The sequence below is a fragment of the Pelobates fuscus genome, chromosome 1 (assembly GCF_036172605.1).
Source record: "Pelobates fuscus isolate aPelFus1 chromosome 1, aPelFus1.pri, whole genome shotgun sequence".
Classification (NCBI taxonomy): Eukaryota; Metazoa; Chordata; class Amphibia; order Anura; family Pelobatidae; genus Pelobates; species Pelobates fuscus.
The window spans coordinates 434124741-434139211 of record NC_086317.1 but is presented as its reverse complement, the minus strand read 5'-3'; the positions used below and the strand labels follow the sequence as shown (position 1 = coordinate 434139211).

Below are 14471 nucleotides of genomic sequence, written 5' to 3'. Positions count from 1 at the left end.
ATTATTGCTAATATTTACACATTACTAATTAACACAATTATTGCTAATATTTACACATTACTAATTAACACAATTATTGCTAATATTTACACATTACTAATTAACACAATTATTGCTAATATTTACACATTACTAATTAACACAATTATTGCTAATATTTACACATTATTTAATTAACACAGCATCATTATAAACATTACTTACCCAGGCTGTGTCTCACTGGTCCCAGCAGTGCAGGTGAGCCAGCAGCTTTGCTTGGAGAGTTGGAGTTGATTCAACTCAGTTGAAGCCAAGGTTCCTCCCTGACAGGCTGCCACTGGAGTTCAGACATGTGCTGTGCGTCTGCAGCACATTCCGCCCGTGCCACACTGAAACCGGAAGGAGACCCCGGAGTGCCGATCACGCGGTTCCGCCTGTTCGTGTGTAACAGGTACACTGGTGCATTCGGAAGCCGAATCCGAATGCACCGAAATGTCATCAGCGCCGCGGTGTCAGCACTCCGACCGTCTCCTAGACTCCTCGGACAGTCGGACTTCTCTTTTCCTAGTCCTAACCTGGGGGGGATTTCAGCATACCTGTCCCCCCCGCATTATTTCCTGGGGGGGATCCGTCCCCCCCGCTTCCTACGCCCATGAACCAGAGGAATCTGACATAGGTTCCTCTCACTCTCAACCCTTCCAACTGGATGGAAGGAAAATTCATAAACGGTTAGTTGTATGAAGAATTCTGCTGATATGTGACATTCCACTACTTTTGTCACTATGAGGAAGACTTGTGAAGGCAATAAACACTAGTTTTTATAAAGCAATGTGTTAAATGTTGATGAATATTCAGAGTCCTGTTCACCATTTGCCCAGCAAAATCAATGTCTGAAGTAGTAGAGGTGGGGTGTGGTGCCCGGCAGACCCAAGTAATAGGTCAAACCATACTAAAACAGTTAAACATTCCCAGGGCATCACTACATCATGCTGCTTATGTAATTTAGAGTGTTCCTTTGACAAAAATAAGTAAAGAAAAAAAAATTAGACTTGCATGTAATCCATTTTAGGTAGAGGCTCATCTCAATAGCTCAATCCAACTATGTTGTGATCATCCTGCTCGATGATCTCTGTTACAACTGGTGTTTCTCATAGTTCGTATAGTGAAACATTGCAGATCTATGTAGCATTTGCAGTAATCCTTGGACTTCGCCAATCGAATTCTCATCATAGAGAAGCATTTTAATACAATGATTATCATCAAGTTATGTGTGCTAATATGTGTAATGCTGAACATGAAGACCTTCAAAAATATAGAAGTGGCATTAGTCCCGGACAGTCTGACAGCCACTAGAGGTGTGTTTTCGGCCAATTGTAAACATGCCCGTTTTTTAGAAACAGCAATGTTTTACGTTCACAGAGAATTGACTGAACTTTCATAAACTGACCCTTATTTTGCATTGGACACACGCTACCATCTATCAGTGTAGAATACTGTAGATTTCTTTTCACTGTCAAAAACTGACGTTCCTCTTAAATAATTAATTGAAAGAGCTTTACATTTTTAATTGCACTAACCTTGATCATGTTTCAGGAAAAGAGTGCAAAAAAGATGTCGAAGTGGGTGACTGACTTCACTGTCATGCTGCAATATAACAAGCTGGTCTTGGGAACAGGGTAAATAAATGCATTATTTGTTTGTAAATGTATTCTTTGTTTTGTCTGATATGACAACGTTTGAAAAAAAATCTTTGTCATGAGTGGAAAGTTAAGTACTTAATTAAAATAATAAGTAATATAATCTATGAATACCAAATAAAGTGATATACTTGTTGCTCAAGCCGAAACTCTTTGGCCTCCCATGCCGTACCTTGTTAGGCACGCTGCCCCAACCAACTGGGGCCGATGTAATTGTGGAGAAACCCCGTAGGAGGTGGGTCCAAGAACCCTCAAATGCCCGGAGTAATGTGGAACACAGAGAACTCGAGTGCATAACTTTATTTGATAGTTTTCTTTATATATATATATTAGTGTCACACACTTGTCTGTTATTTGTGAAAATTATATATGCAATGCAATTCTACAGTGTCTCTTAGCACACAACATTTTTGGTACAGAATATACAATTTCAAATTCCTGAGTTCTTTTCCAAGTTTCCCATGGATTTTTACCAATCTGTTCTTTTCACCATCCAAATTACTGTCCTCTCTCTCTCAATCTTTTTTTGTCTTATTAATGTTCCCCTTATTTTTCTCCCCATTATTATTATTTTTCCTATTTCCATTTACTGCGTGTTTTTCATGATTCCTCCTGTTCCCATGTGTCTCCCTATTTCCCTACTGTTTTGCTCCATATTTGTCATCATTATTGTAAATGTCATATGTTTATCTGTCATCCTGATGTCAACCTATGTCCCTTCAACATTTACAAAGTGCACCTGGTTCTATTATGCCAGTTACTGTCCCCAGTTATTCCTCCAATAACCCTACTGTCCTCCTCAGTTCCTCAACTGCCCTTGACAGTTTATTTGGTGGGTATCCCAGTCCATATGGTGTGACTCCAATGTTTACCTATTGTCACACAATATACCTATTGAGTTTCAGCTGTCACTTTTGTATCCCCAATGTTCATTTAGGCATTCCATCTGTCCCTTTAGAGTTTTATCCATTCTCTCCAGTGTCCCACATTTAACCCGCCTCCCCCCACCACCACAGAATTCTCTACTGTGTCTCACTTGACACATCAATAGCGTGCCTACAGTGCCATAAATCCCCCACATTTGTTATAGTAAATAAATTCCTGAGTCCCACCTTTTCCATCCAATACCAGTAAGATTTCCATGTGTTTTTTTGTACTGCTTACTGAAGAACTAAATTGTATTCATTTATGATGTTCTCAATGTAAAATGGGTTACTGATATATTACTGCAATATTTAGTTTGAAAAAGTTATGTCTTTGCATAGGGACCGGGAGATCCAGCTTTATGAACTATCAAACCTAGAACCGTACTGCCAAGTCACTGGACTGGAAACTATGCCTTTAAGATTAGACTACTGGTAAAGTACAATTCTTACATCCATTGTGATATCCATTGTGAAATAAGTGAACAGATAAACTAATACAGTCAACTTACTTTAGTATGTGTCTTTGACATGCCTTATCAGACCACTACTTAAAGGGAAACTTTAAATTCTCAAGATTAGTAATTTCATTTTTTTTTTTATTTGTTCTATTTTTGTAGATATACAATACAAGTAAAATGGCAATGGGTGTATGGAAACATACAGAGTTGTCTATTGATGACAATAAATGTAATTGTCACATCTGAACATTGGTTATATTTCATAACAATAAATTTAAGCAAAACATCACAGCATCGATTATATTGCACTACGGTCAATGTATGGGTAACATCATTGTCCAAAAGAGGTATGATAGATATGGTGACTTGTTTGGTCTGAGTGATAGGGCTACCTCCTCTAAATGAAGAGCTATATTGGCAGCATGCCTGTCATCCGGGCACTCTCTGTGTGCTTTAGGCCTGGCCTCGGTTCCAGGACATGCCTCCTTAACCAAAGTAGAGGGGGATGACCTGGTCCTATCTCTTCTGTACTTTCGGTTTAAGGAGCTCTACAGGACCTCTAGTGAAGATCTGATTCCCAAGTTTTTGTGCTGGGAATCATGTCTTATTCTGCCTGCTTTGTCTTTCCAATGTACTGGTGCGCAGGTTTGAAAGGAGTTAAACTAGTCTAACATAACATAATAGCTATTTACATGTTGGGTCAGGTAAGAGATAAATCCGTAACATCTTGTGCATTTTCATGTTCTCTGTCTCCTTCAAGCGGCCTGACTCCCTACAGATCTTAGCTGCTGGGATTCTATGTATAAGCCCTGTTGTGATGCTTTAGGGAGGATGGCAGGAAGGGAGGGGGGTGGGGAGGGCTGTTTGTGCCTCTAGTGTCATGAATTTGATCCAGGATTCCCAGATTGCCATGTATTGTGGATATGAATGTGTGAGAGAAAAATGTAGTTCCTCCATGATTTGTATGAATTCGACTTTCTGAATCCAGGTCCTGATTGCGGGTGCTGATTTTTTTTTCCAGTGTAGTGGAATCAGTATGTTGGCAGCTGTCAGAAGGTGGGTTGTGAGTGTGCGTGTTGTTGTCGGGAGTGGGGATGGGTATAGTAGGAATAGGGTTGTTTTCGAGGTGTATTGTATGCGCTGTCCAGTAATAGCTTGTATGAAGGTCAATATCTGTCTCCAGTATGTTTGTATCACCTCGTAGGACCACCAAATGTGGCCTGGTGTGCTTTTACTCTGCTGACATCTCCAGCATAGTGCTGAGGTTTGGGGGAATAGGTGGTGTAGGCGTGAGGGAATGTAGTGCCATTTAACTATCCTTTTATAGTTACCCTCTTGGGTAGAGTTTCTGATAGAGGTGTGGAAGATGTTGGAGAAAAGATGCATATATTCGGTGTCAGAGAAAGAGATGAGAAGTTCCTCTTCCCTTGCTGTCATGTATCTAGGGTGTGGTGGTGAGATGTCCTTTTGGATTAGTTTGTAAAATGTGGATAAATGTTTGGTTTTGAGGAGATGATTAGCAACAGAGGTTTTCAAAGGGCGTCAGATCTCTGAAGTCTTGTAATAATTCTGGTGTGGAGTTTAAGAAAGGTGTCACCTGTGAATGTCAGAATCGGGGAGGGTTGCGTTTGAGAGAGAAGGTTTTGCAGTGGGCGAATACCTGTTGGAGTAAGCATCTTGCCTAGTGTTAGGTATGGGGTGTTATAGAAATCTTGGAAGGGGATCATGGACGTACCTGGATGGAACAGTGGGTTGTGTGTGACTGGGTAAAGCGGAGAGGGGTATTGTGATATGTTAGGGAGTTTCCACAGTGTCTGCCATACTTTGAGGGTGGGGATGATGGTGGGATGTGATAAGTATGTGTGTTTGAGGAAGGTCTTCCTGTTTTTGTGCCATGGCACAGTGTGGAGAGGAACTTGGAAACCCTGAAGTTCCAGTAGTGTCCAATGTGTTTTGGGTAGTGGAGAGGTCTCTTCGTAGATTCTGGTGAGTATTGTTGCCTTCTAGTAGGCTTCAAGGTCGAGTAGGCTGAGCCCCCCCTGCAGTTTCGGGTACATTATTGTCTTAAGAGGAAGCCTAGGGTGCTTTTGAGCCCAAATGAATGAGTTAAACAAGCCACGAATGGTCGTAAAGAATGTGATGGGTAGTGCTATGGGGAGTGTTTGTAGGAGGTATAAAACCTTTGGCAGGGTGTTCATTTTAAGAATATGGGTACGGCATGTCCAACCGAATGTAGGCTTGTTCCATCGGGTGAAATAACTTTTTATTTTTTGCAATAGAGGGGGGAGTTGAGGTCGTAAAGATATGGAGCTCTCTAGGTAATTGGTCCCCAAGATACTTTACTGCCACGTCTGCCCACACAAATAGGTATGTTTGTTGTAAAGTTGATTTTGAGTGGGGGTTGATATGGAGGGGTAATATCTCACTTTTAATGAAGTTCACTATGAAGTTTGAGAGTGTATTATAAAGCGAGATCTCTTCCAAGAGATAGGGCATGGAGTTCACAGGGTGGGTTATGGTGAAGAGCAGGTCATCAGCAAATGCTGCCACCTTGAATTCTTGGGCATCTAGTTTTAATCTATGTATGTGTAAGTTGACTCGAACTCCAACCACTCTCTGTCAGCGTCCCCCAAGGTTCTGTCCTTGGTCCCCTACTGTTCTCTATCTATGCCGCCTCCCTTGGTAAACTCATCAGCTCCTTTGACTTCCGTTATCATTTCTATGCAGATGACACGCAGATCTACCTGTCCACTCCTGATCTCTCTCTGCCCATCTTGACTCGTGTCTCTGACTGCCTGGCTGCTCACTTCCTTAAACTCAACCTGTCCAAAACAGAACTTCTGGTCTTTCCTCCCTCAAATGTTAACACTCCCATGTCTCCCTCCAAGTCAACGGCGCCACCATCACCTCTATTTAACGCCAGATTGGGCTACGGTGCTGGTCCATGCTGTTGTTCTCTCTCGCCTTGACTACTGCAATCCCCTTCTCAGTGGTCTTACATGTTCCCAGATTGCACCACTGCAATCTATAATGAATGCGGCCGCAAGGCTCATTTTCCTGTCCGCTCGCACCTCCCATGCCTCCCTGCTCTGTCAGTCCCTGCATTGGCTTCCAGTTAAATATAGGGCTCAATTAAAATTCTGGTGCTTGCTTACAAATGCCTACATAATGCTGCTCCAACCTACCTATCCTCCCTAATACACAAGTATGTCCCGTCAAGGCCCCTACGCTCTGCCAAAGACCTACGTATATCCTCAGTTCGCACTTCAACTTCTAATGCTCGCCTACAAGATTTCTCCAGGGCTGCACCTCCTCTGAGGAACTCCCATCCCTTCTCCGTAAGACTTTCACCCAATCTCCACTCATTAAAAAAATCATTGAAAACTCACTTTTTCAAGAAAGCATATCAATTAAACTGTTAGCAGGTTTTTATCCCCCACCCCCCAAGACTCTGCTCCTGCAACTGTCAAAATTACCTACTAAGCCCTCAGTGAATACTTTTCTAACAAACTACTTCATACCCCTACTTTTCCCTTTGTGTCACTATACCCTACTCCCTCATTGAGCAGGGCCCTCCACCTCTCTGTTCCTGTACGTCCAGTTGTCTGGTTTCAATTACATGTCTGTTAGTCCACCCATTGTACAGCGCTACGGAATCTGAATTTTACCCCTCCCGGCCATCCACCACCCGGTCTTCCACTGCCCCTTCCCCAGTACATGGGAAGAAGGGGAAGAGAGGGGGGTGCCGGAGGGCCTATTAAAGCATATTGTTTAAACTGTGACCCACATCTCCATCCAAGCTCGTGTGAAAAGGGGAGGGGGAGGACTGTGTTTGGGTTGCGGCCCATAGCTTAGTACGGTGGTCTGTCTACCTGGAAATTGCCAGAAAGGGGCTGGAGCGTATATTGGCTATTGTAGTGCCTGTGCATGGGGCGGGAGAGGTTCAGGTATATGCAGACAAAAATAAAAAGGGAACAACTTGGTATTTAGCCAACAGCATTAATCTAGCATAGGATATAATATGACCCGATTCCCTATAGGGAGCTTCATGAAGTGTTATAGCTTAGACCGATCTCACCCGGAGGGTACCCCAAAAAAGTTACGAGGCTAGTGTCCCGGTAGATCATGGTTTCATTACTGTACAGTCTGTACCAGATAGATGGGTTGTCTAAAGAATATTCCAAGAGGGTACAAGCCTGGTTTTGTCATTGGCTTATCCCAGTTGTAGTCTCCGTGCAGTACAGGATGGCCTGTAGAGCTCACCGGAAAGACGTCCATGGTCTCAGGCCTGGTGTAGGTGAGTAATTCCGGGTGAGTGGCTGGATTGTGTGGGCTGTCTTTGGTCTAACAATATCCAGAGAGAAAATGTGGAAGTGTGTCCATATGCGTCCAGTCTCTGGTGAAGTGACTCTGCCTGTGGAGTCCGCGTTGTCTTAATTAAAAGGCCCTGGCACCTCTCTGCGAACTCATATGGGATTGTGTCCCGGTTCGATAAATCCTCTGTCTCCTGGATGGTGTTTGCCAGTGGGGGCGCTGCTGAAGATGTGGTCGTGGTGGTTGCATGGCCGGACCATACCAATCTGGCATATGTGTAACCGGTAAGTCCAGCGCTTGGGCAAAGGACGGTACGTTGTGTGGGGAGGCTAGGGAGTATGAGGTGCCATTTTGTGTGGTTATCAAGGCCATACGGAATCCCTATCTGTAACTTATATTCCTCGATCTTAATTGGTCGGTGAGTGTGGTGGTGAGATTTTCCTGTTCTTGTTCAGGGAGGCCTTTGATGTGGAGATTATTACGTCTGCCTCTGTTGTCTATGTCATCTAGTGTTCAGTGTAAGTGAGACAGGTAAGTATTTTGGATTTCTATTGAGTTTTGCCATTGTGTGTGTAGGGGATCTCTGTCATCATCCAATGTACTTACTCTGCCTCCAATATGGCGGATGTCCGTGCTGATCATTTCCAGTTTAGTCTGGAATGACATTTCCAGCTTTCCCATCATCGAGGCTTAGTCCTGTTTAAAAGGTAGGTTGCAAGGGGCATCTTTAATCTCTGTATCGGCTGTAAAATATGAGCCTTCTGAGCCCTCCAGGCTCGATGGAGCCGACCCGTCTTGTGATGATTCTGGCACCATATTGGCACCTACCGCGTCTGGGACAGAGTCCGCATGATGGCAAAACAACTTCATTAAGACCTCCGATTTACAAGCTGGATATTTGCCGGGCTGACTCTGTGTCGAGAGGGAGCGTTTGGAGTGTCCCATTTGAGCTGTGGATACCCGATGTAGATGGATTGTGTGCAGGTTAACACGGAGCGCCGTTAGAATGCGGTCATTCAGCTCTGAGGTTGGCTCCGCCCCCTCCAAGATTAGTGATTTTATGTTCATCTACTCCCTGTATTTAGAAAATATGTTTTTGTGAAGATTGAATACTAAAATAAAATGTAGAAATTTACACAACAGTCCTAGAACTAGGAACCTCCATCTTAGAGCCCTGTCAATCATCATTCTAAATGTTGCTTTTTTCTGCTATTGAGCACATTTGAACAGGAAGAAAACAAACAATTTTGTGTGTGCTGGCTGTGCCTGGACTGAATGTTATTGTGAGTTAATTTGCTAAATATTTAATATGCATTTGAAAAGAAAATCGAACAACGCAAGAAAAGGTTAACACTAATATTAGCACAAGCTATGAGTGATGTTTAATGTTTTGGTATTCCTAGAATTGACAGTTTCTTTTAAAATGAGAAATATAATAAATACTTTTAACAGGTTTATTGGATACACTAGCACATATGTACCTTAGAGTGAACCACAACCTGAAGGAACCCAGGTTTAATCACAGAAATATCTTCTGTAGCATCTGGCTCCACTAAATGCTCAAATCAGAGACCGGTGGTAAACTAGTGCATCTATTGTCTCACTTCAAAGTGACAGATGTCATAATGTGACTCACGTTTATTGTTTCAGATTTTTTCTACCGAATTTCCTTGTAAATAACTGTTAGACTCATTATCTCTTATCATGAGTGAATTAATCTGTTCAACATATAAACCTGTTAAGCAGCTCTGAAAGTCTAGATTGAAGAAGACCGTGTAACCAGAGTCTATTGTACATAATGATAGGTGCGGCCTCATTTACCTTACTGGTCCGCAATAGTTCTATTTACTAGATTCTCTGCTCTAGTATTTGTTCAGTAAATTTTAGTCATGATGAACACTCAAATTCTGGAGTCCTACCCTGCACTTTCTTGTCACCTTGAGGCATGGAGCAAAGATGTGATAGAATAATTGACCCTCTTAATTTATCATTGACATAGATAAATCCATGTGATTCATGTCAAAGTCCAGGAAGCAACATCTGCTTAGTTCTGCAGGATTTACTGTTCAAAATGGTCAATAACGTACCAGAACCATTAAAAAGAAATAAAAAAAAAATATCATCTCTAGAGGACCATTAGTACATTATGGTGTTAAACGTTCTTTAACAAAAATTAAAATGGTGGTCTAAACACCTGCTATTTCAACAGACCTGATTGCAGGTACAGCAAACTAACTGTAGCACTTTATTGTCCTCTCTAGAGTGTCCTCTTTAGAGACCTCTCTAAAGTGCCACAAGGCCCCAAACACATCAAGCATATTTTTATGCCATTCCCATCCACCCTGCTATTATGGAATAAATGTATCTTTGTATTATTTAAAGTTTGCTGTAGGTATATATTCCCCAGGATGGGATAATATATTGTGCACTTTATATGGCTGTTGTTGGAAGATAGTCTACCCTTACCTCTCACTTTTTAACCCAGAGCCATGTCCATAAATACAATTTGTCTCATGTGCTGTGCTGCCCTCTAAGTTGCGTGAATAGTATTTTCATGCCATTCATTTTTGATAGTTATAGCACAAACATTTCAAGCTTTTAACACAACCTTTATATATCCTACACAATTCTGTATGGGTAAAAGGAACCATAACTTTATTTAATGTATCAAGAAGCTTTTCCTTGCATCAGCATCCCCGATCAGCATACCTGGGAAGGTATTGGGCTTGCTCACAGTGATTAGGTGTTTGGGTATTTCTGTGTAAATTTTGATACACTTCCATTTTCTCTGAGACCTTGAAATCAAATCCACTTGCGAGTAACAGAAAAGTTTTCAGCTATCTCAAGATTGGTTTACTAAATGGTAAAAATAGATTGTCTTTGTCTTAAAAATTAATCTGGCACTCAGAGCATTGTGCTGGAACTGGGAAGTCGTCAAGTATCACTGGCGGACTGACTCATGATCTTGTAGCCAGTTTCTTGGCGGATGGTTCCATCCTACTGGTTTAACTTCATATTTCTTCTCTAATTAGCAGCCGAAATACCTATATGATAAAATAGGATAAAAATCTAACAATATAAAAATGTTTTAAGGTGGAGTATTTGTCTTTCAACTAAGACACACAAATGTCAGGTATACCGATATGTGACTGTAATCACATTTAGTTCCTGAGATCAGTTACCTCCTGAACAAAGAATGTTGCTCAATTGTACAACTATATCATACTCAATGGTGAAATCACATGGGGTTTGTCTTCCTCATGTTTAGCAGAATGATGAGTTTCATTTCTGACTTAATTGTCTGAAATAAAGGTGATTTAAAGGAACACTCCGGGCACCATAAACATTTCATTGAAATAAATTGGTTGTGTTGCCTGGACTGTTTTTTTAAATAATCGAGAACAGCTTCTCCCATTAAGGATGTTATGATTGGCGAACGTTTCTTTCAATCTTAGTATGGGACTCTCCTTGGCCTCCGACCTAACCAATGAGCATCAATAGAGCGCTATTCAAACAGTTTATTTTCTGGACACTGGTCTCCCTTGAAGAGGCGCTGCTCTGTGTATTGCTTGATGAGATGCACAGATTCTGGTACCTCTAATGCTGCATTTTATTGATTATAATGACCACATATGCCGAGCAGTTTTCAGTCCGTTCATCAGTTATCATCAGCTAACTAGTTATTCTAATTCGTCTGATAGCGCAGGTGCCCTTGAAAGCACAGTTTAGCTATAGATGTGATTGGTTACCCTTATCCTACTTTGAGTGTTTATTGGGATTATTTACTGTCCATCATTTTCACATTATTTATTTATTTATTTATTTATTTATGATTTTTCCCTTATTTTATGGGAACACGTTAGTACTGAGCTAGCAGATGTTCTAGCAGACCAGCAGCCTATTTTTTTGCATTGGTACATCTAGACTCTTGACCTCAAACAGGGTTTTGAGCATTTAGTAAAACACTGTTTAGTAGTTATCTATCTTTGTTATACTTGTCAAACTAGTCTCTCCATTATATTTGGATTTTACCCTCAAGGGATTATTATGAGATAAGACGGTAGAAACGTTGTTGCTTTGGGATTCTAAAGATACAATTTTGCTACCCTGTATTTAACAAGCTTATTGCGGTTTTTGGTGCAGTATCTGTGTATTGTTGTTAACATTGTCTAACATTGTATGTTAGAGTATATTTATCTCTAAATACACTTGTAGATACTTTAGTTTTCAAGATTTTTTCATTGTATATTTCACTTTTAGTACATATTTTTGTGGATGCACAATTCATTTTATTTATATCATATTAAAAGTTAAGTTTTATTTGGAACTACTCTTAGATCTGGAATAGTACCTGTTTCTCTTTCCATAATTTCTCATTTATCAGAGTTACCCGCTATTCCTATCCATAGATTGTCACCCTAGGTTATCTGGCTCCTACATGAATATTTTGTTTACTTAACCCTTGTCACGGTAATATACCCCAACACGCAGGAATAGTTCACAGTCAAGGGACAAGAAACAGTGATCGTCTTACCGGACCTTAGAATGGCCGGACTAGGACGAGAGAAAGACAGAGTCAGAACAAGCCGAGGTCAAGGGAACTGAGAGACAGCGTAACGTAGAACAAGCCGAGGACTGGTACACAGAGGACAAAACAGCGGATAAACAAGCAAGGATAAGGAGAGAGCGGAGTCAGGAACAAAGCCAAGGTCAAGCACCAAAAAACCAACTGAACGATACAAGCACTAAAGGGAACTGGACAGAAACCACGATAGGGCAAAGAGCAAGGGAAACAGGTGAGTATAAATACCCTTAAGGTTCACTTTGATTGGCCCCTGTCATATCCACGCCCCCAAAACGTGAGTGTATGGGGAATGTGGCCTGACAGGGGCCAATGGGAGACTGATTCTAATTTAGTCTCCCACTGTCCCTTTAAGAGCGCGCCCGAGACGCGCGGCGCGCTCTTAGTGTCGGGCGGGACATGTGACCGCTTCTCGCGGTCACTGCCCGCCTGACTGATCCCATCGTTGGCTGAGCCGCACGCGGCTCGTGCAGGAGCAGGACCGCGCGCGGCGAGAAGGGAGGACCCCGGCCGGCCCCTGGAGAGGGTAAGTACCGCTACAGTACCCCCCCCTGAAGACACGCCCACCGGGCGGGGAGGAGCAGGCCTGGCAGAAAAACGAGCGTGGAAAGAACGCACAAGGCGAGGAGCGTGAACAGCGTCAGCGGAAATCCAACTGCGTTCCTCAGGCCCATAGCCCTTCCAATGTACCAGATATTGGAGGCGACCCCGAAGCAAGCGAGAGTCAATTACAGCCGCCACTTCAAACTCCTCATGGCCCTCCACCGAAACCGGAGGAGGAGGGGGGACATGCCGAGTAAAACGGTTGCACAGGAGGGGTTTTAACAAGGAGGTATGAAACACGTTAGGAATGCGTAAATTTTTTGGAAGATCCAATGCATACGAGACAGGATTAACCACATGCAAGATACGAAAAGGACCAATAAAACGAGGGGCCAACTTCATAGAAGGCACACGAAGACGAATATTGCAAGTAGAAAGCCAAACCCGGTCTCCCACAGCATAGGATGGAGCCGCCCTGCGATGCTTGTCAGCGTGAACCTTCTGGCGAGCAGCTGAGGCCACCAAAGAACACTGAACCTGCTCCCAAGTATTACGTAGACTAGCCAAATGTTCGTACAGAGCTGGCATGCCCTGTAAGGAGAATGCAGCTGGAAGAACCACGGGATGCCGGCCATAAACAACGTAAAAAGGGCTGTTACCGGAGGATTCATGAGCAGCATTATTACGAGCAAACTCAGCCCAAGGAAGCAGGTCAGCCCAATTGTTCTGATGGTGGGACACGAAACAGCGAAGATACTGCTCCAGAGATTGGTTGGCACGTTCAGCAGCTCCATTAGACTGGGGGTGGTAGGCTGAAGAAAACGAGAGGGAGATACCCATCTCTGCACAAAACGCTCTCCAGAATCTGGAAATAAACTGGCTACCCCTATCGGACACGATCGAAGTGGGAATACCATGCAACCGAAACACCTCCCCGGCAAAGATAGAGGCAAGTTCCTTGGATGATGGCAATTTGAGAAGAGACACAAAATGAGCCATCTTAGAAAAACGATCCACAATCATCAGGATGACAGTTTTACCATTAGAGGGAGGTAATTCAACAATAAAATCCATGGATATATTGGACCATGGCCTCTCGGGTATGGGCAACGGATGCAACAACCCACAAGGAACTCTGTGGGAGGACTTCATACTGGCACAAGTGCTACAGGCATTAACGTAATCGGTGACGTCCTTGCGCAAGGAAGCCCACCAGAAATATCTAGAAACTGCTGAGACTGTCTTAGAAATACCAGGGTGTCCAGCAGTTCTAGTGTCATGATATAATGACAAGATGTCTCGTCTCTCTGGTATATCAATGAATAGCTTATCAGCAGGCCTCTCCTCAGGAGCCAAGTTTTGTTTAGCCTGAATAGTTTGTAAGAGAGAAGACGAAATAGAAAGAACAGTAGTCGCTATTATTCTGTCAGGCGGAATGACAGGGATAACATCGACCTCGAGTTTGTCAGTAGTTTCGAATTGTCTGGACAGAGCGTCAGCTTTAGTATTACGATCACCCGGTCTGTAAGTGATTATGTAATTAAAACGAGACAAAAAGAGAGACCACCTGGCCTGCCTAGAAGACAATCTTTTTGCTTCACTAAGGTATGAGAGGTTTTTGTGATCCGTTAAAATGAGGATAGGATCCCTGGTACCCTCTAGCAGATGTCTCCATTCCTTGAGCGCCAAAATGATAGCAAGGAGTTCACGATTGCCTACATCATAATTCCTCTCTGCTTTGGACATCTGTCTGGAAAAGAAGCCACAAGGGTGTAACGGCTTTTCAGGTGAATCTCTTTGAGACAAGATAGCACCTACCCCTATCTCAGAAGCATCAACCTCAAGAATAAAGGGCAGTGAAGGGACAGGATGCTGTAAAACAGGAGCAGAGGCAAATGTAGCTTTCAAGAATTCAAAGGCCTCGAGTGCTTCTGGTTTCCAGACATGAGTATTACCATCCTTCTTGGTCATT

General features: G+C 42.7%; 1 protein-coding gene across 1 annotated transcript in view; it reads left to right on the top strand.

Annotated features, from left to right (window-relative positions):
* LOC134571281 (WD repeat-containing protein 49-like) overlaps positions 1-14471 on the top strand; it is a 132044-nt gene that overhangs the window by 47510 nt on the left and 70063 nt on the right. Inside the window, exons 7-8 of the mRNA XM_063429455.1 lie at positions 1573-1655; positions 2942-3034. Of these exons, the coding sequence (XP_063285525.1) occupies positions 1573-1655; positions 2942-3034 (176 nt within the window). The remainder of the gene's footprint in view (positions 1-1572; positions 1656-2941; positions 3035-14471) is intronic.